Source organism: Castor canadensis, chromosome 2 (genome assembly GCF_047511655.1).
Source record: "Castor canadensis chromosome 2, mCasCan1.hap1v2, whole genome shotgun sequence".
Lineage (NCBI taxonomy): Eukaryota > Metazoa > Chordata > Mammalia > Rodentia > Castoridae > Castor > Castor canadensis.
In genome coordinates this window covers 71,905,725-71,930,022 of record NC_133387.1, presented here as the reverse complement: position 1 = coordinate 71,930,022, position 24,298 = coordinate 71,905,725, and the positions used below count along the sequence as shown (strand labels likewise).

Below are 24,298 nucleotides of genomic sequence, written 5' to 3'. Positions count from 1 at the left end.
CACTCCAATACAGTGCTGCCCCTCTCTGAAGCAATGACCTCATTAACAATGATGATATATAAGTAGGGCTGCAGAACTGGGAGTGAAAGAGAAAAGATCATTGTAGCCTTGTTTGTTTAACTTATCCCAATAGGGACGCTTAAGAACTAAGGTATAGTAAACATATCTATATCAAACAAATACTTCAGAAAAGCTGTTACTTATTTGCTGTAGATTGTCTTGGGAAATTAAAAATATGATATTGGATCAAGTAACTTGTAGCCCATTATTATTTCTGTACATTATTACCCATTACAAAGTCAGCATTGGGTAAAGGCAAGGTATCTGTCAATTTGAATTTTTCCTTGTATTTATGATAGTTGTTGGATTTCCCTTCTTTAGCAAATATGTACTTTTGAACTTATTGTTTTTATTGTTTGCTTTATGTTTGACATATCATTTTGGATTTTTTTATCTAAGAGGCTAATGCATGGAATTTAAAGGTTTTCCTTCATAGTTATTAGAATACCTTGCCAAAGTTAGTGTAGATGTGTGATTCTCCTAAAATACATAAGTATTTGTCATTGGTAGATTACCTTCTTGAATTTAACTTCTGATTTTCTTGTGTGACCATATTCTTCAAATTAAAATAGGGTCAACATAACAGTTATCCATGATTCTAGCCTAGAAATTATTTATGGTAAATAGATAAGCTTGTCGATTTAATCATTCTAAGGATATTTTTAATACATATAGTGAATAAAATCATTATAAGTTAGAAAAAAGTTCCTATAGCAACATATTTCTATAACTAAAACATTTTAGGCTGAGCAAAAATCTTGAGATTTTCTGAGCATTATCATATTGTGAAACTGTGAATTAAAGTTAGGACTTTATTAAGCATCACAATTAATATGCACTTGTGAAAATTTGACAAAGAAAATAAACCAGAATGTAATTTACTAGAGTATAAATAACTGTGGTGGGAAATTTGTACTGTTCACTGCTATTTTTTCAGTGATTAAGAGTCATACAGGAAATATTTCTTGAATATGAACAAAAGAAATAAATGAATGAGCTGAGTAATTATCATTTTCAACATATGTTTGTTCTTAGACTGTGTGATTAAAAACTTTTTGTCTAAATAAAATAAGAACATAAGGACTGAAGCATATATCAAAAGACTGACATATTTTCCAAAAATCTATTTCATTTCTTCTTAGTCAAAATGATAGTGTATTACTGTTTGGCTTTACTGACAATTTCATATTTTGCTTCATACTGTTTTTTATGTACGGTTACACATTGCTTAATGACAAGTAGCATTCTGAGAAATGCATCTTCAGTTGATTTCATCATTGTATGAACATTGTAGAGTATTCTTACACAAACCTACATAGTATAGGTCAGTCACTGAATGTGGCTTCTTGATGCAATCAGGGATATGGAAAACACAAGGTGAAAGAAGCTGTGGCCAGAATAACATGGCACACTATTTTATTATTAACTATTTTTGAAACATAAGGAATATACTCTAAAACGATGTTATTGAACCAAGTTTGGTAGTATGTGCCTATAATCCCAGCTACTTGGGAAGCAGAGATAGGAGGATTACAAATTTAAGAACAGCCAGGAAAAAAGTTAATGAGGCTCTATCTCAACAAACAAGCTGGGTTTAGTGGCCCATGCCTATAATCCCATCTGTAAATGCAGGAGGATCATGGTCTGATGTTGGTCCTGGGCAAAAGCATGAGACCCTATATCTAAAAACAATCTAAAGCCAAAAGCCTCTGTGACTCAGACACTTGCTAGGCAAAACTGGGCCCTGAGTTCAATCCTCAGGATGCCAAATAAATAAATAAAATAATGATAAACGTATACTATAATAAATAATGAAGTAGTAACAATCACTTGTTATCATTATCAAGTCTTATATACTGCATATAATTATAGTGCTGTACTTCTGTACAATTGAGAATACAGTAGACTTGTGTGCCTCAGCATCAGCAGTTAAAAACTGCACTGTGCTATATGATGTTAGGAGAACTAGGATATTGCTAGTTGACTGGAAGTTTGCAGTTCTATTACGGTCTTATGAGATCACATTTGTATATGCAGCCTGTTGGTGATCAAAACTTCATTATGTAATACATGACTGCATTTTATTATTCAGTTTGGTATTCTTGTTTTCATAATATTTCATTTTGTTTTGTAGTACAAATTGGAAGCTTTGTAATCCTTTTAAAATCATTTTTTGTGAAAGTTTGCTTTTCACCATATAAGGTAATTAGATCAATTGGCATTTGTAGAAGTGTAAATTGTAGAATTTTGTTTGGAATTCTGTTCCAATAGTTGTATCCATATGATATAAAAAAGACTGTAAGCTGTAGTCTTTGAGTACTTTGACCAGTACTTAATTTTATGTAAGGTTTAGGAAGTAACATAGGAAATGTGAAATACCATTCTTCTTGTTGAAGCAAATGTCTTTTCTCTCTCACTGGCATTTTCGATTAAGTTTTAAGCAAATAAGTAGGACTATGGTTTGCTTTGAGCATCTGTATTTATTTGGCTATGACAAGAATACTTCATTTCAATGCTCTCTAGTAGATGGTTATTCAGAGGGCTTATTTCATAACAATTTTCGAAAGAAATATGGAGCTTGAAATGCATTCTAAGCTCTACAATCTGACTATAATGGTTCTTCATGGAGATAAATTTAAAAGAAACATATAAGATACCTGCTAAAGTTATTGCTGACTTATACAATACCTGTATCCTAATAGGTTGTATTTCAGCTCCTATATTTTTGACAAATAGTTGAGCTCCAGAAAGCTCTGTCCATGGTGGTGAAATTTCTTGTGATTTATGAGCATGTCTTGCTGATAAATACTAACGTCAGCCTCTGTGTGATAGTGATTCATCAGGTTGTAAAATTTGTGTTTGTGAAACACATTGAAGTAGCAAATTCCCTATTTTATGTGTGTTGAAATTAACACAGTTTGTTCTTTTGTTTTAAAGAGTTCATGGCAATTACTTTCCACATTGTAAAAAAAGGCTAAGATTTAATTAGAAACTGTCAATGTAAAATAAATGTGTAATATTAACAAATAAATTGACATTACTGCAGTGCTAGCAATGTTTACAGGCCAGTGACATGGTAATAATACACAGCAAACTACTGTAAGAAACGTTTAACACTTGGTTATGAACAGGCACAATAGCAATTAATGTGGAAACCATGAGCTTTGTAGAGATAAGCAATTTGCCTATAAAAACTATGGCTTATTGTCTTCAATGGTTTTTATATTTCAGGATGTTTTCTCTGTACAAAAATACATTCTGTTCTCCAAGCCTGTGAGTTTTGTGAGTTTTAGTCATCTCCACTATAGTCTTAGAGGACTGCACTTTATTTTTTGTCATTTACCCTAATTTAGTTTCATAAACTTTTCCTTAGTTAACTGTCCTCTTAAATTTTTATTGAACTCTTGAATTATGTGAATTATATCATTTTTATATTAGGGTGAACTAAAATCAAGGGTAAAATTTCATCAAGTTGAACCTAATTAACTTTTGTTATTAATCTAATATATTTTATAGTGAAATTCTAAAATTTTCATCTTGAAATTGGACCTGTTTTTGTTTTCCTTGCTATGTTGTGGCATAGCAAATTATTAAGCTATTTGTGTTATTTCAGTGAAGCTCCTTAAGTATTTAAAATGACAGAGGAATTTAAAAGCTACACTTAGATCATAAATCCTGTTGAAATTTAGCAATATTTTCTGCAAAGCCAGTATCCTCAAGCTGATCTACTATTAATTATTAAAGTAAGACTTTTACTTAACTCTGGTATTGAATTTACATTATTTAAACCTAATAATTAAATCTACTCCAAAAGCTGCTTGTTAAAAAAAAATCTTTAAGTGAATATATAATTTCCTGGAAGATTTGCTTCAGTCAATAATTAAAGTGTTAAATACAATATTATTATTGCCTCTTAATATTGATGAACTGTTTTCTAAAGCCCATTTTTGTGCAAAAATGTAGTTACAGAGCCAGGCGCTGGTGGCTTACACCTGTAATCCTACCTACTCAGGAGGCAGAGATCAAGTGGATCGTGGTTCGAAGCCAGCCTGGGCAAATAGTTTATGAGACCCTATCTCGAAGAAACCTATCACAACAAAGGGTTGTGGTGGAGTGGCTAAAGGTGTAGGCCCTGAGTTCAAGTCCCAATACCGCCAAAAAAAAATGTAGTTACAGAACCCAATAAATGTTTCTTATTCTTAGCATTCCAAATTTCTTCATAGAAAAATACTTTTGAAAACTTTGTCATTTAAATGATACCTGATCAGATGATATTTCCCAGAAATTATTCTTTATTTAGAAACAAAAACAAGACAAAAGCAAATGATTTTAATCCAAAATGTATTTTTCCTTATAAAAGAGGTCCACATACTCACTGTGTCTACTCTACAGAATTTGTCCTTTTTATTACACCACGTGTCAATTCAAGTTTATCTGGTCACTGCAAAAACTCGTGGCTAATATGTGTAATACAACACAGGAGGAGGTATTGCTCAGTTCAACTACTCTTATATGCTTAAAAAAAATACAGAAATGTTTTTTGTTCACTTTAACTGTAGTCCAGACATAAAAGTTACATGGAAGTTCTAGAAAATGGAGTTATTTTATTTGGTTGCCACAGTACCCTTTGAAGCCAGTTAATTAAAATGCTGAACTTGTACATATTTCCATTGGTCAGGAGCAGCATTGGTGAAGCTTAGCCATCTTTCTAGAAAGTAATATTTCTCTGCCTAGTTTTTGTTGTTGTTGTTGTTCTTTGTTTTCCTTTTTTTTAGCACAACTGCAGTCTTGAGCTTTTCTTTGAAGTAGGTTTTGTTGGTTGTTTTTAGGACATATTTGTTGGCACACCTATAACAGTTGCTTTAACTTCCACGGGTGTACTTTTTTCTTTACCTGCTTCCCAGAGGTTTATCAGAGGAGGATAAAACTCACTGAATGCAAGGGTTGGTTTGTGTAAGTAATTCCTCACATAGCTGTTTTCACCATCACAGTTCATTTCTTGACAGAGGCAGCTGAAAATACACATCACACCAATAATCCCCAGAAGGCCTCCAAGGCAGGCCATGAATGTGATGGTGCTACTCTTTTCATATTCTTTTTGATCAGAATCCAAACTTTTTGTGGTGACATTTACACACTGTTTTCTGTTTTTCTGATAGATGGTAGGAATATCAATACAAATTTTATATTCAGTAGATGGGTTCAGATGAGTAAGATTGTATACCTTGACATCAGATGGTATCCGAGCACTTTGGGCAGCGTGAGAACTTTCAGTCTTGACAAAGGCTGTCCACTTAACACTGGATTTGAGGATTTTAGAGCTTGCTTTCCAAGACACCAGAACTGAATTGGCCTGAATATCTCTTATTTTAATATTTAAAGACCCATTGTTATCCTGGGGAAAAGAACCATCCACTTTGATCATAATAGACTTCAAGTCAGCACCAACTAGATTAGTTGCTATACAAGTATATAAACCCCCTTCTTTTGGGGTTATGCTACTTATGTCTAGTGTGCCTTCAGAATGCACATAGAACTTGTCTGTCAGAGTATTAGGCAAGAGTTTTTGACCAGAAGGTGTTATCCAGTAGATTTCAGGCTGTGGCTCTGCAGTAGCTCTACAGTGAAGAGAGACATAGCTGTCAGCTTCTACATCCAAATTAGAAGGAAAGCTCTCAGGAGCTATAAGGGGGAGGCAAATTTCCATCATATCCCTGAAATGTACTTGCCGAACATTCTGGCCTTGGAATTCAGGAGGGTCCATGCAAAATAGTGAATCTGGCTCCATAAACCGAATGTTGGTTTTGTTCATATTAATCCAACGGATGACACAATCACACCTGATGGGATTGCTGTGTATGCTGATTTCCTTGAGGTTTGGCAGAGACTCAATGGTACCATGATATAGAGCACTGAGGGCATTGCTGTTCAGCATGAGTGATTCCAGCTTGGGGAGTCTGAAAAATGCATTAGGGTGGATGAAAGACAATCTGGGGTTGTTAGTAGCTTCTATTTTTCTTAAATCTGGCAAGTTATCCACAGCAAGACTGTCGATGGAAATCAGCTCAGGCATATTATTTATCCCCAACTCTTTTAAGTGTAGCATATTGCTAAAATCACCTCTTTGTATTCTGTTAATAGGATTTTTATTTAGATCCAAAAATTTGAGGTTAACAACTTTTTGAAGAGCAACATGGGGTACTTTAATAAGCCTGTTGTCATAAAATGAGATGCTTTCCAAATTTTCAAGTCCAACCAAGGCGTTATCTGGGATTTCCGTGAGGTTTATACCAGCTATAACCAGGCTGCGAAGATTGACAAGAGGCTTAAAGTTCATGTCTTTGATTCTGATGATTGGATTTTCCCCAATCATCAAAATCTCTAAATTTGGAAGAGCATCGAACCACTTACTGTTGATCATCTGCAGTCTATTTGAGTTGAGATGAAGTCGAAGTAGATTATGGAGGCCAACAAAGGCTCCAGGTGAAATTGTAGAAAGCAAGTTGTGGTTAATATAGAGTTCTTGTAAGTTACTTAGTCCAGATAGACATTTTTCAGGCAGCTCAGTAAGTTTATTTTCCTCTAGGTACACAGAAAGAAGCTGAGACATCTTTTTAATATTAATATTGATGACTGAAGATAAATTGTTTTGAGATAAGTCCAGGCCAGTAAGATTTACTGGGAGGTCTGTGGAATACTCAATCTTTGCAATGTTGTTAGTCTGCAAGAGCAGAATCTGTGTGTCAGCAGGCAATCTGGCTGGAAAATTTAAAAGACCTAAATCATTACAATCCACTGTAGATGCTTCCATATAAATGGATCTGGGTGTAAACCAAGGTCTGATTTCACATGTACACAATTGTGGGCAATCCACTTTTTTATCTACAGCTTGTACTATTGTAGTGATAGCTAGGCCAAGTAGCACATGAATTCGGAGTGGCATGTCCTTCATCTTAGCTTTCTTTTCAGAAATTTAATGGGCCCTTAAGGATTCCACAGTCACAGCTAATAAATTCAATAGGAGTTGACTGATAAAGAAAATACTTTTGTTTGTCAAATGATGAATGCCATAGAAGTGTATAGTTGTTCTTCATGAAAATAAGTATGAGTGCCACAATTGCATTGTCCACAAATGTCATGCATAGTGGAGAAAAGTTTTCTATCTTCTTACCGATAGAATATTGATGTACGTTTTGAAGATGGAGTATGTATAGATGGTCATAGGATATTGAGCAATTCATTTATTTAGGAGTATACTATTCAAACCCCATGCTTGTTCAGTACTTGCAGGAATAGCAGCTTTATGCTAAATGCAATAAAAGAAAGAGAAAAATAATTAGTACAAAGAAAAAACCTATAATATTCTCTAATTATAATTATTTCATGTATAAGTAATATTCTTAGAGTTTACAATTATCTCAGTATGTTTTCTTGACTTGTCCTTGTTAAAACTGTGCTGAGAGTTCTTGGCCCAAGGTTGGACAAGTTAAGAAATTTAATCTTTAGAAGACTGAATTACATTAAATTTAATAAACATGCTTTCAGAATTTATGTTATTTTAAATCTTTACTTGTATATACCTTTATTTATTTATTGGCAGTGCTGGGATTGAACTCAGGGCCTCATGCTTGCTCGGTAGGCACTCTACCACTTGAGCCACTCCACCAGCCCTTTTTTGTGATATTTGAGATAGGGTCTCATGATCTATTTGCCTCCAGTGGCCTCAAATCGCCATCTTCCTGATCTCTGTCTCTCAAGTAGTTAGAATTATAGTCACGAGCCACTGGCATCAGCTATACATTTAATTTGTTTTTTAATATTTTTTATTCTCTCTAATAATGAGGGGGATAAAGGAAAATAGCTTTTCAATATTAGTGGATTCCTCCCTCCTCTTAGGCAAAATACAAAGGCTATACATAAATAATATTGTTTTATTACAATCAGATGAGTGAGACTATGATGCCTCAGGCCCCTCTGAGATAGCATTTGGAGGCAAAATTATAAAATGAACTAAAACTAGTGATATTTAGCTGGATTTCCCATTTTCATTCATACTTCCTTCCATATCCTCCTTTGTAAAGTGACTTGAATTTTGCAGGATTTGGAAGATGCTAACTCTCACTTAGTTTAGATAATACCTATATTTTATTCTTAACTGAAGTTCCGATTAATGTTTTTGACTGTTTTATTTATCCCCGAGAATAATTTATGTGCTATTAGTCACTAATAATGAAAAAGCAACTGCATTACATCAGTAAAACACTTAGATAGTTCTTCTTTCAAATAGATACCAAGGTTTTTGTAATTGAAGAATCAGCGATTCTAAAACTAAACTGAGTTTTGGTACATGCCGTGTTTTAAAATGTCATGCTACTTTTAGGTAGATACTCCATCCAGTTGGATTGCTGGTGGGCTTGCTCTGCAAATGTGTAGAAGAGCTGGGCCTAGTCAGACTTCACTCTGGGGCTTGTTGCCTCCCAGCAACAATGGCCTAATGTCTGTGAATGCTCTTGCTTTTTGTAACCTTGGTCCAGTGTTGACATTCCTAATGGTATTGTTGACTGAGGATAAGATGAGGTAGATGCTTCAGTGACAGACATAAATATAACTTGGATATGTGGTCTCTTAATGGAAAGGCAGAGATACTTCTTTTGTGAAAAAAGTAAAAAAAAAAAGTCTTTGTTTCTCAAAATTGTAAGTCATTTGTAGTTTAAAGTCACAGGTAAATTCCTCTTAACTTTCAGAAATATGATTTTATCTAAAACTGAGTCATGAGGTTCAGATAACTACTAAAATTCCTTGAGTTAAAAGTATCTTTGCTATTTTCTGCATTACTACATCTGTTTGCTGATCTAAAGTGTTTTGTTTTGTTTTGTTTTGTTTTTTAAACCGGACATTCCATCTATTACTTCAAGAAAATAGCCTGGTAAATCCTTCTTAGCTGATGGAGGCTTCTACAATCTGGGATTCTTTTTTTTCTCATCTCCTGCCATTCCCCTATGCCCAATCTCCTATCTTTGGTAGAACTAGTGGTACCTTAGCATGTTCTTTCTGTCTGGTATGCCTTTTTCTTTGTTTTAAATTAACTTTTACATTTTATTCAAACTTTGCTTTAAGCATCTTTCTGCAGGGAAGTCTTCCTTCTATATAATCCCTCTTTCTAGTAGTACTTAGTTTCTCCCATCTGCCCCCAGAGGTCCCAAGGGTCTAGTTTGTACCACTTTGAGAGGATGAGTCTTGCTTGACAGCATCCACAGCTCCTCAAGAAATGTTTTGAATGAACCAGTAAGTGAATTTCATTAACAAATTTACATACGTATCATTTTATATACAATGCAAGCAAATTAATTTGTTTAATTTCCTAATTTCAATAGCTTATCTGCTTTAACTTGCATAGGTCTTACTATTTACACAAAATTTGTGCTACTTGTATTTGTATGTAAAATCCAAAGATTAATTTTGAGGATACAAAAGGAATATTAGACTTTAAAAGTCAACCTATTATATATGTGTGGTTTATTCTTTAATTATTTAGTCAACATTTATTGACCACTTTCTATATGCCAGTTATTGGGTTAATACTTAGAGGAGAAGATGACTTAGTTATGAATGCTTCCTTTAGTAAACTTTCATTCTGGAGGGGAAAATACAAGTAAGCAGACAGTTGCTGTTCTATATGAGAGCTTGCATGTGGTCATATAGAAGAGGCAGCTGAATAAACTAACAGAAATCTATTATCTCTTTCTATCAAAAATAAAGAAAAGGCCTAGGTAGAAAGTACAAAATATACTTATGCAGGTTTCCATAAATCATTCAGCTGAAAATGGAGCAAGCATAACTTCTACCAATTAAGTGGTTGGATCTACTTTCTCCTGCAGATCAAAGAGGAACCTATATCCTGTAAGTTAACCTGAAGGTTGAAAATATTAAAAATGATTTCTTCTAGGGGTACTATGAACCTAATAATATCTCTTTTATTTTGAAATTATTCTGGTGGGTGTCTTTAAAAATTTATATTTATGTTTATTTAGAAACTTTTTTTACCCATTTCATCATTTATGTAGCCATATACCAGAAACAACAACATTTTAAACTAGATTTGCTCAGGAAGCTTTTGAAAGCAAGAGTTCTTATAGAGGTCAGTATGACAAGCACAATAATACAGAAGTTTAACTTTATTATAATATTGACTTTTTCTTAAGTCTGTAGAAATTATCATGATGCTTTAACTAATAGGCTTTTTGGCATGGGTTATTTGCAGTATACAAAGACAGTAATAATAATATCTTACTTCTTAATGCTTTATAGTTTTCAGAGCCCTTTAGTATTCATTGTTTATTTTATGTTAACGATGACCTTGTGAGATAGATTAGTAAGACATTTTAATCCTCATTTTTTTATTGTAAAGTTATTTAGACTTTATATTAATGTGACCTGATCTTCCTGAGACCACAGGCAGATTAGTGGGATTATAGCCCAGATTTTTTTCCTTAGTTCTTTTTAGAAAGACACATTGTATACATATATAAAAGTCAGATAACAAGTATGTAATATAGCAACTTTATTTCTCAGAGTTGGCATTACTTTGGGCTTTAGACTTTGATGTTTAGAAAATTAATTTTATGAATGAACTAATAATAACAAGGGTATTATTCATACAAGTCAAACTAACAAGGGATTGATATGTAAAAATCCTAGTGCCAATTTATTACAATGAGAAGCATGACTAAGAGAAGGGAATGCAATTTCCTGAGTCCACAGGTGAGCACTTTTGCTGCATTTAGAATAAATAGTTGGAAATACAAATATGAATCTACAGTTCATGTGTGAAGACAAAATCAGTGTCAAAGAAGTCAGGTGAGAGCTCTTAATTTTCATAGTCAACAGAAATACATCTGGTTTAGCAAACAGTACATCCATAGACACTGGAACTCTGAGGCACTTGAACCTGGATGGGATATCAGACACCACACCCACTGATGGGAAGCTTTTCCTGAGTGTTCTGTTGGTTACGTCTCTCTTGTGTTTCAATCATTTGTTGAAATTTTATATTCCCTTACTCAACATGACATTATTAAGAATTAATTAGATTATTATACATTAGATTATTAATAGACAATATTGTTAGCTTATTCCTCTACTAAACAAATGATGATTAGATTATTATTCTTGCTAGATTATAAGATTATTACTAGGGATGGTATTCAACTCACATTTGATTTGATTATATTAATAAATTTAATTGGTTTATTAATATCTAGCTCAATATCTCTGGAGTAGATGTCACTAAACAAAGATTTCCTAATTGCTAACTTATGAAGGTGTTCTATGATTTGTATTGAATGATAATGTATGAAATAGTGATAGCAATTACTTTAACTTTTTTTAGTATCTGACAATAAATATCACGGTCAGGAATAAAGAGAAAAAAGATGTACATAATATTTTTATAGACTTTTTTTCCCTGTTGTCATTGATGGATAAAAAGTCAAAATGTGACAGTTGTATTGCAAAGTTTCCAGTGGCAGAACATAAAATGATTTACTTTACAGGCACCAATTTTAAAATGTAGCTGTTCTTAAGAGCCATCTTTTAGCTTTATCACTGAAGAAATTTGTTTTGTTTTGTTTTTGCAGTTGACTATTTAGGGGTTTGGGCTAGATAACAATTATAATAGTGGTATTGGTTTTTAAAATATGAGATTTCCATTCCTTTTTATACACCTCTGTATAAAACAGAAAAGTAACAAACTAGCTGTATCTTCAAAAATAAATTTACTAGAATTTATATTTTCTTAACATTCTCACTTTTCTCCTCCCCTCTCTCCCATCTTTCTATCACTTCTTGTTTTTGAATAAGTTGAATAAAAGATAAAACTCTTTGAAAAATGTTTTCAGGCTCAGAACAACTTGAATTAGAACATAATTGTTACATAGTTTTCCATAGTCCATCAATTATCAAGATTTTTTTCTTCAAAAATAAGAGTGAAGGAATCATACTTCAAACTAAAATCATTATTTCAACTTGGTTTTTGAAGATTTTAGGAGTGTTGGTTAGGAAGTTGCTTAGAACCTAGTATTGGGACTAGATATTATACAATTGTCAATCATTTAGTAATCAAATGAAAAGATAATGTATAGATAAAATGTCCTCCTGTTTTCCCCTAAAATATGGTGGTAATTAAACTATACTGAAGTAGATGTTATTAAAAGTGGATGCATTTTTCCTATATAATTCCACTTTATTGAGTGTGAACATCCAAGTGCTCATAAAAGTAGGATTAAGAAAAGCCTCGTTTTTACTGTTCTTTGTAGCTCTTTTTCAACACAAAACTATTCTGGACATTTTTGTATCTTCTTTTAGTTTTAAAGACAGTAGAGTCTTTCATGTGTTAAAGTGTAATAGATTAAAATTGAATAAAAGTTTAAATGATAATATTATTTGAAATGTCATTAGAAATTAAAACTCATATCTCAATAAATTGTATTTGTATAAAGATGGATTAAAATGGTTTGAGTGGATGATTCATACAAGCTCAAAACCTTGCTTTTATTATTGTTTATCTTCTATTCCCTTTTTCATTTATTTATCCATACAGTCTTTAAATAGGTAATTGTCGAGAGGGTGCTACTTTAGTCACTGTGCTTTCATTTCATTTCTAATCTCTTCAGTTTAGGATTTCTAAAAATCAAAGAAAGTCTTTATTGATAGACTGTAGCTCGCTAGTTAATTTAAGCCTTTTTGTGGATCAATTCAGGTTATTTTTTAAACTTTCAAAAAGCACTTGAAAATACGGAATTTTTCTAACATTATATATATACTTTTATGCTTTCTGAATTTTTCACATAATATATTTAATTTCTCTTGTTGGCTCCCCATGTAGATTTTGCCTCAGGAAGAGCAACAGCCTTAAAACATTTTATGTGGGACACTGACAGCATGAGTTCTCCCAACTTAGTCTGTTAAAAGAGAGCAGTTTTAAGAAGCCTCATATCTTATATTTTTAATTCCTATGGACACTCATCATAACTTGAGGTTTCTTTTTAGAGTGGTTTTTATATTTCAGAATCTAAAAATACAAATCATTTCTAGATAAAATTATACAGAATCTTTTGTGGAAAAAAAGCTATTTTTTCCTTAGTGAAGAGGTCTTTGTTCTTTCACTTCCTCAGCTTTTTTTCATCACTTATGAAACATTGAACACCTACTTTTTGGCAGATACTCTTGTAGGTACTGGAAAGTCAGCAATAAATGAGATGATATATCTACTCACCTACTTCTCAGTTATCAAAGGAGTGACTAGCTTAAGGAGAATGTTGCTCAGTAGATTTGGTTTATAATAAAGGTGTGTGCAGTGGTCTGTGGATGCACAGAGGACGCTTAGTTCTCTCTGTCCAACAGGACTAACCTGAATGTTCTATGGTCTTTTGTGATGCTTGTAAGATAACCAACTGGAGTGTGGTAGGAAAATGGATGAGTAAGAAGATTTAAAATCTGCTGTCTTTCAGAAGAATTTGTACAATGCTAAGGCTAAAGAACAAAGTGTGCCTGCTTCCTCTACCTCCTTACATGTATTATAAGGACTGTAACTTGAATAAGAGAAACATTTTGATATTTGACTCAAGTTTTAAAAAAAGATGAAGATAGAAAGTTGCCATGGCTACCTTAAAACCCAGTTTTTCCTTTTCTTCTATAGAAAATTGCTATCTAAGTTCATTTGTATAAAGAACTTAAAATCTGTTCTTCCATTATCTGACTTTATATTCCCTTGTCATAAGATTCAATCTTTCTTCAACTTTAATTGAAGGTTTCATATCCCAAAGGTATTGCATCCTGTAAATGCATCCCTATAAAAAGATTACTCTTTTTTTCTTAGGAAACATTTATTTTACAATTTTTCAGACCTAATTGTTTGACTTTGTCAGCTTTCAAGAAGTGGATATTTTTATTATAAACATCATAAAAGGTGTGAAGTTGTGTCTCATTGTGGAGATACATACACATATGTACAAAATGTATGTGTATGTGTATCACCTTCCTATTCTGACACAAAATTCCCTATATGCCTATTGTGTGTGGTCAATCACACAGAGAAGTGCTTGCCAGAGTGGTTTCTGTCTATGGTTTTGCTTTTTTCAGAATTCCTAAGTTTTGTCCCTGACATCTTTCACTTGACAACAATTTTGGGAATACTCCATGTTGCTACTGAGATTTATTCATTCTGTCGTGTTATCAGCAGTTTATTCCTTTCTATGGCTATACCAGTGTGTTTATCTCAACGAATGGATGGCTGGGTATTTCTAGTTTATAGATGTTATGAATGAAGCTCCTAAAAGCAGTTATGCTTATGTACAAGTCACTATGGTAACGTATTTTCTTTACTCCTAGGTAAATATCTATGATTAAGATTCTGAGGTTAGATGGTGACTATTTTCTACCTCACCTAGATTTGGTATGGTTGGAATCTTTAATTTTAGCCATTATTTTGGGTGTGTAGTGATATTTCTGATTATAATCAGAATTTCCATTTCCCTAATAGTAATAATGTTGACTGTCTTTTCTTACACTTTTTACCACTTGTACATCTCATACGAATGCTAAATGCTTTGTCTTTCCATTATTACTAGTCAAAGTTCTTCATATATTCTGGATATGATTCTTTTCAGATACATGCCTTGCAAGTATTTTCTCCTAGTTTGCTTGACTTTTCTAATTTGTTGAAGTTACTCTCAATGAAGCATTGGTAAGTGAAAATCCTAATAAACCATACATGAAAAAAAAAAAAAAAAAAGAAGTGGATATTTATAATGGTTTAATGAAAATTGTCCAAAAATATTGACCTATTATTAAGAAACTGATACGGCACATTGCCTGGATTTACTAGGTGGTTTTGTAATTGTGGATAGAACATCTCCTTTCCTTGACTCAAATTATTGATTTTTAAAATTTAGAAATTGCATTACAAGATCTTTAAGTATTCTTTCATATTCAAAATTTATATGATTCATGATAGTATTCTTTGAATGTGAAAGATTTTTTAAAAAGTGACTAACAAGTGGCTGTTTGTAAACTCCCTTGTCTGAGTTTAACCTTTGTGTGCTTTAGTTGATCACAACTTTATATTCAATACTCTGGTTCCATGCTATTAACAAATTAGGATCAGTGAATTTTAGTCTTTATGGGACTCTTAAAGGCTATTAAATAGTTATCTGACATTATTTCAAGTTAACTATCTGCTGTTATTCCTATTTTATTTTATGGTTACATCTACAAGGTAGTAAATGAAATAGTTACTTTAGTTATCAAATTAAGGTAAAGTACTCACTCAAGACATAAATTGCCTGGATTAGGCACCTTGATCTAAATACAGACATGGATTCAAATTCCCTCATTTTGCTTCCAAAACTATCTTAATTGTTCATCTTTACATCTCTTCAAATGGTTATTAAGGTAGCATCAATTATCTTCCTGTGTTTGCAGAAAGGTGTTTCTTCCAACTACACAGGTATACTCCTTTTTGTTTTTGTTTTATTGGGTGTTTTTTCTTTGATAGTAAAGTTTTGCTTTGAGAAATTTACAAGGCCGTTGGGCATTTTGGAAAGAGGACTAGAATAATAAAATCTGGTTTCTCAGTCTATTTTTGCTGCATGTTTTGGACAAATAACATTGCTCTCTGAATCTTAGTTTCCTGCAAAATGTGAGGTTCAGGCTAAATTTTCACTATTGTTTTCAAATTGATTGTTAAGAGTTGTATGAAATTTCAGAGACTTCTTAAGGAATTACCATTATAAAGAAGTCTGCTTATTAGAACTGACTTAAGAGAATGGGAAATGAAACCAGAATTCCAAGAGCATTTCATGTTGGTATGGTGATTTCTGCTTCCTCATAAATTATCAACTTGTGATACTGTCAGTTCTTACTATGAAAAGAATTCTGATTTACATTTTATTTTTAATTAGTTTTTGCTCAACTGAGCAGTTCATTAATAGCATTGTATGTGAAGTTGATTTTTGTACATCATTAGCAAAACAAATGATACTTCTAAGCCATAACTTGTCTCTTTATGCTTGTATTTCTTCTAAGAGCACCATTTCACATATTGAGGAACTCTAATTTACTATATTGAATGACAGTACTTTGTTTAACCAATGGATTTTGGTTGCCTGGTTTCCTTTGTTAACTTCTCTTTTATCATTTCTTTGTTGTTTAGCATGTGCATAGTCCCATGGGTATCCCTCTCTGGGGAAAAGTACTCATTTATATGTTACCCTTAACATTAACTCATCTTAGATTGAAGTATAATTATCTTATTTTCCAAATGTGAAACAGTGATGGAAAACTTATTTCAAGTTGTAATTGAATTATAGATCTCAATATGGCTAATGACTCTGTTAACTTACAAACACTTTAGTCACAAAATATTATGAACATATGCAAATTCAAAAATTAGAAAACCTTATGATCTTTAGTGACTTCATTTCTTTTTTCCTTTGGCATTTCATTTTCACCCCATTTTTATTTGGATATATTTGTTGTACAGGGAGATTCATTGTGACAATTCTGAATAGCTTTATATTGACATTGCTTATATAACCTCTATATACCCCCACTTTGTGCCCCACTTTAAGCAATTGCAATAGGTTTCATTGTTTGTTTCATATATGTATATGAAATCCATCAACCATATTCCCTCACCTTCATTTCCTCCATTCACCTTCCTCTCACAAGTACCCCCCCACTGTAACTATTTTACAGTCCTGTAGTGACTTCACTTCTACAATGAACATTACCTTCAAGCTTTATAATTACATAATTTTTTATAATACCCTTAAATACTCTTAAAACCATTTCAATACATTTCTTTATGCATACATAATACAATATTCTTGGATAGAGATTGATATGATTTATGCAGAGATTTCATGATATTTTTAGATTTTCAGCATATTTATTCACATTTTTTACATGTGCATAAAACTATGATGTGTGCATAGAGTGTACACATAGAGTTTCACTAGAATCAGAAGTATTTTATAAAAGGAATTTTAGGATCTGTATATGAGCTAAAGGCCTGGTTCAAGTAGTGGAGTGAATGTCTACCCAACACAAGATTCTGAGTTCAACTCCCAGTACCACCAAAAATAAATAAATAAAGAGATGAATAAATAAATTAATAACTGCAAGATCTGTACAAATTCATGGAATTTGGGTGATATTTTTTACTCTATGTCCAGAAGAATTTATAGACATTTGTAAGAGAAATTTTCTCTTAGAAAAATGTGTGTAAATATATACATATGTACATGTATATGCTGAGGTACTGTGGTTATACTCAGAAAATTCTGAATGTAATTAGATTTATGTACTAAAGTTCCCCATATTTTCCAATTTTCATTCATGTCCAAAGATGTTTTAGTTGACTGATTTAGTTAGGTATCAGTTTATTTGAAAACTTTCACATGAATTAAGAGAAAAGTCTCCCTAAAAATGCTCTACTTGTTTCCTTGACAATTCATCGTCTCTAACGCCTCATTCTTATCATCCAGCCCCAGTTTATTTGGGAAACCAGTTCAGTGGGGTGATTTGTAAAGGAAACCATCTTTTTATCACAAACAAAGTTTCAGCTAGATTTTGGAGATCATTTTTCTGGCATGCTCCTCTGACTGAATGACATTAGAGAAGCTCATATCCTACCTCACAAAGTTTGAAAATGCATGTCTCATGTAGACCTACTTAAGTATCCTACATTTCAGATGAAAGCATTTCAGGTAAGTATCTTGATAATTCAAGCAATTTTAAAATAATTTTCTTCTTCATTGGAAGATAGCCAAATATCCTGTCTTTGAAGTGTCTATGCTTTGAGTTACCTGAAGAAAAGTAATAGTGATTCCAGCTTGAGCTGGTGTATGCACAGGTACAGATAAGTTGCCTTATGCTTTCTGATCTTGTGAGCACTGCTCTCCCTAGGTCTTGTGCATCATAGGACATAATAAGCATATGTACCACCCTCTCCCCCGCCAAAAAAAAAAGATTTGTCCTGTCTTGGTTGCCACAAGTAAAGGCTTTCATACTAATCTGATATGCCCTAAAAGAATGACAGCCAGAAGGTTTTCTTTACATTTGTTTTCTTCAATTACACTTTGGGAGAACAGAAAGTCATATGTTTGTAAAGAAAGGAAGAAAGTTTCTGGACAAGACTCCAATGATATAGATAGAGAAGGAAAAATATCTTAGCTGCAATGTTATTACAGAGATCTCAAAATCATGTTTCAAAAAACTCCTCTAACCGGAACTCACAGTAAATGGTGTCTAGGTAGTTAAGGTTTTGTGCAGCATATAATAAAATTCTGGTTCTTATTGCTAGTAACAGAATGTCAGTGTTTTTACTGAAAGTATGAAAATGAAACATGTTTTGAAAGGAAGTGAAATAAAGTGAGCTCCTGTGGTCAAATAATTTCTTCAAATGTAGTAAATAATTTCTAGCACTGCATTTTCAGGTGTGCCACGAGTCCGTCCCTGACTGCTGTGAGTATTGTGATGAATGATGCTTTTGTTACTGTATCTAAGTGGGCAGATCATAGTAATGTGGTATGTATTGTTAGTTCCTTATAATGAGCATGGAATTGTCTATTTTCATTTCAAAATTGTGCCAGATTTCTCTCTGCTCTGTGGTTTTCCCCTTACAACTCTTGACAATTTACTTAAAACAGCATTGCTATATTTGTGTCTAGGGACTATAAGAAAAGACTTTTAAAATAGAGCAACAGAAACTCCATTGAAAGCTTGCGAAAAGCTTCCTCAATTGTGGCTTTGAGTTTCAAAAGTAATCTTGTAAGCAAGGCATGGAGGCAGATTTCATGTCCATGTGCATGTCTGTGTGTTTTACTGTGCATAGAAACTCATTACTTCACAGGTCACTGGCTCTTTTCCTAACACTTGTGTTGACATGACCTGGTGGCATTTTGAAGGTGTGTGTGTGTGTGTGTGTGTGTGTGTGTGTGTGTGTATGAGAGAGAGAGAGAGAGAGAGAGAGAGAGAGAGAGAGATGCTAGAGATTGATCCTGGGGCTCATGCATGCTAGAAAAGAGCTCTAGCACTACACAGCCCTTGAAGATGTCTTAAGGACCAGACAGTTTCTAGTGCCTGCTAGACCAAACTTTATTATTTATTTAGTATATGGAAATAAAAGGCACTATATGCAAGTTAAAGCTTTGAATTTCCTTTTTCCTGTCACCTAACTTTACTCCCTTAATCTCATAGAGGCCTAACAATAGCCATAATTAAGTTGGAATTAATTATGCAGGACTGCCTTTAGTAGATGGCCTTGTGAGATTTGATTGCCTAAAACTCCCTTAAATTAATTTAAAATTATTATTGATACAAGGGGACATGTTTGATTCATAATATACCTGCTCATAATGGGTTCTATGGTGAATTCTACTTTAATAAGTTTCCAATGATATTTGACCATTATATCATTTAAGGACTAGGCTACATCTGGGTTGTGAACACTTGGGGAATATGAGCTCCCCAAAAACAGTGGCGTTAAAAAAACAAGATGTATTTCATTTTAAGTATTGAATAGAAAGAACCAAAATTAAGAAGGGGGAGTAAAAAGGCTAATGGCCATTTCTTTGAAATAGAAAGCAGCGTAAATGTGTGATGCCTACCAAGTTGTAATTTTGTGTTAGTGAGTAATGTCTAGGTCCTTGCTAACAGTATTTCTTTTATAGCAGCTACATCATGAAGAGCATGGAATTATGCCCACTTATGAATCTTTTTTCAACTTTGCAACATTTTGAATTTTTAGACGAATCATAGGAAGGGGGTTCTAAATCTTAATAGAAAAAAAAAAAGAGTTCCTTCAAAACAAGGTTGTAAATATGCAGCCACTTTACTTAGAAGCCTCAGGTGAAAAACAGGGGTCAAATCACCTATTTGGAATAATTCTATAGTAAACTCTGAAGATAAATTAGGATTATGTTTCAGACTATTAGCTTAGGCTAAAAAAGGCAAATGGTTATACACTATATAGTAGCTGCTTCAAACTGTAGGATTTAATATATTTTTATAGATAAGGTGAACAGTGCTTGATTACTATAACTCAGTTATGAGAAAAAGTTTTTCCTTCATAGTTGCATGATTCCTTTCAATTTGATTTGGGAATTCACTGAACTTTACTATTTTGTTGTGACCAAATAAAATTATTTGTGACTTATTTTACTTACCTTTAATGTCTGCTATAGGAGCATTTCACATTATTCAGTCAAGAATTATTCAGCATTAATTCATATTATGAAGAATGTCTCATTGAAGCTTAAAAGTTTTTATATTTTATACTAATATGTTTATATATATGTTTTAAAATATATTTTATTCAAGACATGTATGCAGTGAAGTTTAGATTAAACCACCTAATATTCAGGATCCAAACTGAAAATGGAATAAAACTTTTCCTGATTTCTGTTCATTATAATTCATGGTGCTGATTAGTAGGATATAATCTGTCTTCGTGATCATTGCTGGTGTTGTTTGGTTTTTCTTGGGAGGCATGGTATTGCTTCAGTGACTAACAGCTACCCTGATTATATGAGAAGAATGATAAAATTGTCAGGATAATGAAAGATATGGAACTGAGAATTCTAGTTTTAGGTTTTCTTTAATGACTGATTCCCATCAGTTGGATGGAGAAACATCAATTAGGAAAAGCATTATTCTCTGATGCAGACTTAATTCTAATGTTCATGGACAGATAGAATCTTTGATGCTTGACTTATCCTTGCTTAATTTACTATAGTTCTGATCCTAAAGATTCTTTAAGGCCCCTGAAATTTCCATTAACGGTATTAAACAAACAACAAAAAACAATAGGAATCACAGTAATGTGCTACATTATGAAACTTTAAATTTCATATATCATCTCATTTAATTCCCATGATAATACTGCCAGCACATACAGTTCAGCTGAGATTTAATGAGTCGGTCCAGCTTAAAATGTCTGGTCAGTGATGGCTCCCAAGCTGATACTGTCATCAATTATCTTTCTTTTAGCTCATGCTGCATAAAGCTTTGTGTTAGAGATTCATATGTACTTGATGGGCCCCTTAGTTGTTAATGAGCAACTGCAGTAAAGAATGTTACTTTAATTGGCATTAAAATACTTTCATGTTAACCTTATGTTTTATTCACTTTGTAAGCATACACAGTACTAGTTTTTATTCTTTGCACAAGGAATTTAAATGATATTGCTTTAAAAACTTAATTAAGAAAGAAAACTTAATGGTTTATTACATAGTAATGAACATATTAAATTGTACTGGAATTACTTTAGACATGTAGATGTTTGGTTTTTAACTTGGTTTTTAATTCTTCTACTCAGTAATACCTTATTTATGGACTCCCATACTGAAAGTACCCCTTTCAGGCACTGTCTTCACTTTGTTTCCTTTATATAACTTTGAAGATTTCCAGAAGTAATTCATTTATTTTTTGTTTATTGCCTGCTTCCCATGGCCTCCATTAGAATGTTAGCTTCCTTAACTAGTTTCCTTTTTTGTTCTGTATCTCCAATGTTTAGCTGGAATAGTGCCTGCCATTATATTTCAGTAAATATCTACTAAATGAATATTAGTTGCTTTTAATTGTAAATTTCCATATCACCATTATAAACTTTTAAAAACTTAGCCATACAAGATGCTTATTTGTGACTTGCTGCTTTCATTCATATAGTTTGTATGAATGGACTACTGAATGGTGATTTGATCTTGGAAAACTGAGACATAAATGTGTATTTTTTTTTAAATGAGGAGACTGCAAAAATATTACAAAAATCATGAAAGTCCTAAGTCCTAGCATTTTTAAAAAGGTACAATTAAATTCAAATTGTTGAAAAAGAATCATAAAAGTATTTTTAATCTGAACTCCACTCTTATAGTATCTTGAATTAGTATAAGAGGGAACTGAAGGTGAGATAGGATGTTTTATTTGTATTTTTCTAACTTAAAATAATGGCTTCAATCTGTTCTTATAAATTATATCTATAGTAATGGCATAGTACATAGTGTATTGAGAATGTAAGTTATTCAAGTTATTTTCTTAAAGTTTGTGGCATTTACTTAGAGAACATAAGAAACCATGTAAATTAGGTCATAATATGTTCTTACTGTCTGTAAGTGTGAAAGACTTTTTAAAATAGTGAAATATGCTGTAGTGATGATAAAAACAGGAATAATAAACATGATGATAATTGAGTGTAAGTGTTGAGAACGGCCTTTAAGAAAACTCTCTGGTGTGGCTGGAGGCCAGATGCTGCCTGTTGCCAGTTGATAGCGATCAAATGGAAAGTAAAGGTTACCCATCGGCAATATGTGAGGTTTGCTTTTTAGTACAGTCTGCTTTGGAGGTGAGAGTCTGTGGAGGAAAGTATACTTAAAAGATAGTGAACTTTAGAGTAGAAAAGTAGAATTTACATATGCTCCATTTAGGAAAAAAAGTGAATGTGAATCCAGACAATATCTGCTATGAGTCAAGATTGGGCAAATATTATTGGTGATAAGTTTCAACAGAAGAATCCAGAGTCCATGCAGCACACTGGAAATGAGTAAAATTTACTTAAAACTTTGAAGAACTGATACCAACCCTCCTTAAACTGTTCCACGAAATAGAAAGGGAAGGAAAACTGCCTGACACATTTTATTAAGCCAGTATTACACTTATCCCAAAACCAGGCAAAGACACCTCCAAAAAGGAGAACTATAGGCCAATCTCCTTAATGAACATTGATGCAAAAATCCTCAACAAAATAATGGCAAACCGAATTCAGCAACACATCAAAAAGATTATTCACCACGACCAAGTAGGCTTCATCCCAGGGATGCAGGGGTGGTTCAACATAGGAAAATTAATAAACGTAATAAACCACATTAACAGAAGCAAAGACAAAAACCACTTGATCATCTCAATAGATGCAGAAAAAGCCTTTGATAAGATCCAACACCATTTCATGATAAAAGCTCTAAGAAAGCTAGGAATAGAAGGAAAGTACCTCAACATTATAAAAGCTATATATGACAAACCTACAGCCGGCATTATATTTAATGGAGAAAAACTGAAACAATTCCCTCTAAAATCAGGAACTAGACAAGGATGCCCACTATTTCCACTCCTATTCAACATAGTACTGGAATTCCTAGCCAGAGCAATTAGGCAAGAAGAAGGAATAAAAGGAATACAAATAGGTAAAGAAACTGTCAGAATATCCCTATTTGCAGATGACATGATCCTATACCTTAAAGGCCCAAAAAACTCTACTCAAAAGCTTCTAGACATCATCAATAGCTACAGCAAGGTAGCAGGATATAAAATCAACATAGAAAAATCATTAGCATTTCTATACACTAACAATGAGCAAACGGAAAAAGAATGTATGAAAACAATTCCATTTACAATAGCCTCAAAAAAAATCAAATACCTAGGTGTAAACCTAACAAAAGATGTGAAAGACCTCTACAAGGAAAACTATACACTTCTGAAGAAAGAGATTGAGGAAGACTATAGAAAGTGGAGAGATCTCCCATGCTCATGGATTGGTAGAATCAACATAGTAAAAATGTCGATACTCCCAAAAGTAATCTACATGTTTAATGCAATTCCCATCAAAATTCCAATGACATTCATTAAAGAGATTGAAAAATCTACCATTAAATTTATATGGAAACACAAGAGGCCACGAATAGCCAAGGCAGTACTCAGTCAAAAGAACAATGCAGGAGGTATCATGATACCCAACTTCAAACTATATTACAAAGCTATAACAATAAAAACAGCATGGTACTGGCACAAAAACAGACATGAAGACCAGTGGAACAGAATAGAGGACCCAGATATGAAGCCACACAACTATAAGCAACTTGTCTTTGACAAAGGAGCTAAAAATATATGATGGAGAAATAGCAGCCTCTTCAACAAAAACTGCTGGGAAAACTGGTTAGCAGTCTGCAAAAAACTGAAACTAGATCCATGTATATCGCCCTATACCAAGATTAACTCAAAATGGATCAAGGATCTTAATATCAGACCCCAAACTCTAAAGTTGATACAGGAAAGAGTAGGAAATACTCTGGAGTTAGTAGGTATAGGTAAGAACTTTCTCAGTGGAACCCCAGCAGCACAGCAACTAAGAGATAGCATGGATAAATGGGACTTCATAAAACTAAAAAGCTTCTGTTCATCAAAAGAA

At 33.0% G+C, this 24,298-nt stretch overlaps 2 protein-coding genes across 7 annotated transcripts in view; one reads left to right on the top strand and one right to left on the bottom strand.

The window, feature by feature from the left end:
* The window catches only part of Immp2l (inner mitochondrial membrane peptidase subunit 2), a 930,480-nt gene that overhangs the window by 465,307 nt on the left and 440,875 nt on the right, over positions 1-24,298 (top strand). The window lies entirely within an intron of this gene.
* The window catches only part of Lrrn3 (leucine rich repeat neuronal 3), a 35,947-nt gene continuing 16,033 nt past the window's right edge, over positions 4,385-24,298 (bottom strand). Inside the window, exon 2 of the mRNA XM_074065034.1 lies at positions 4,385-7,366. Within this exon, the coding sequence (XP_073921135.1) occupies positions 4,886-7,012 (2,127 nt within the window). The 5' untranslated portion in view covers positions 7,013-7,366 and the 3' untranslated portion in view covers positions 4,385-4,885. The remainder of the gene's footprint in view (positions 7,367-24,298) is intronic.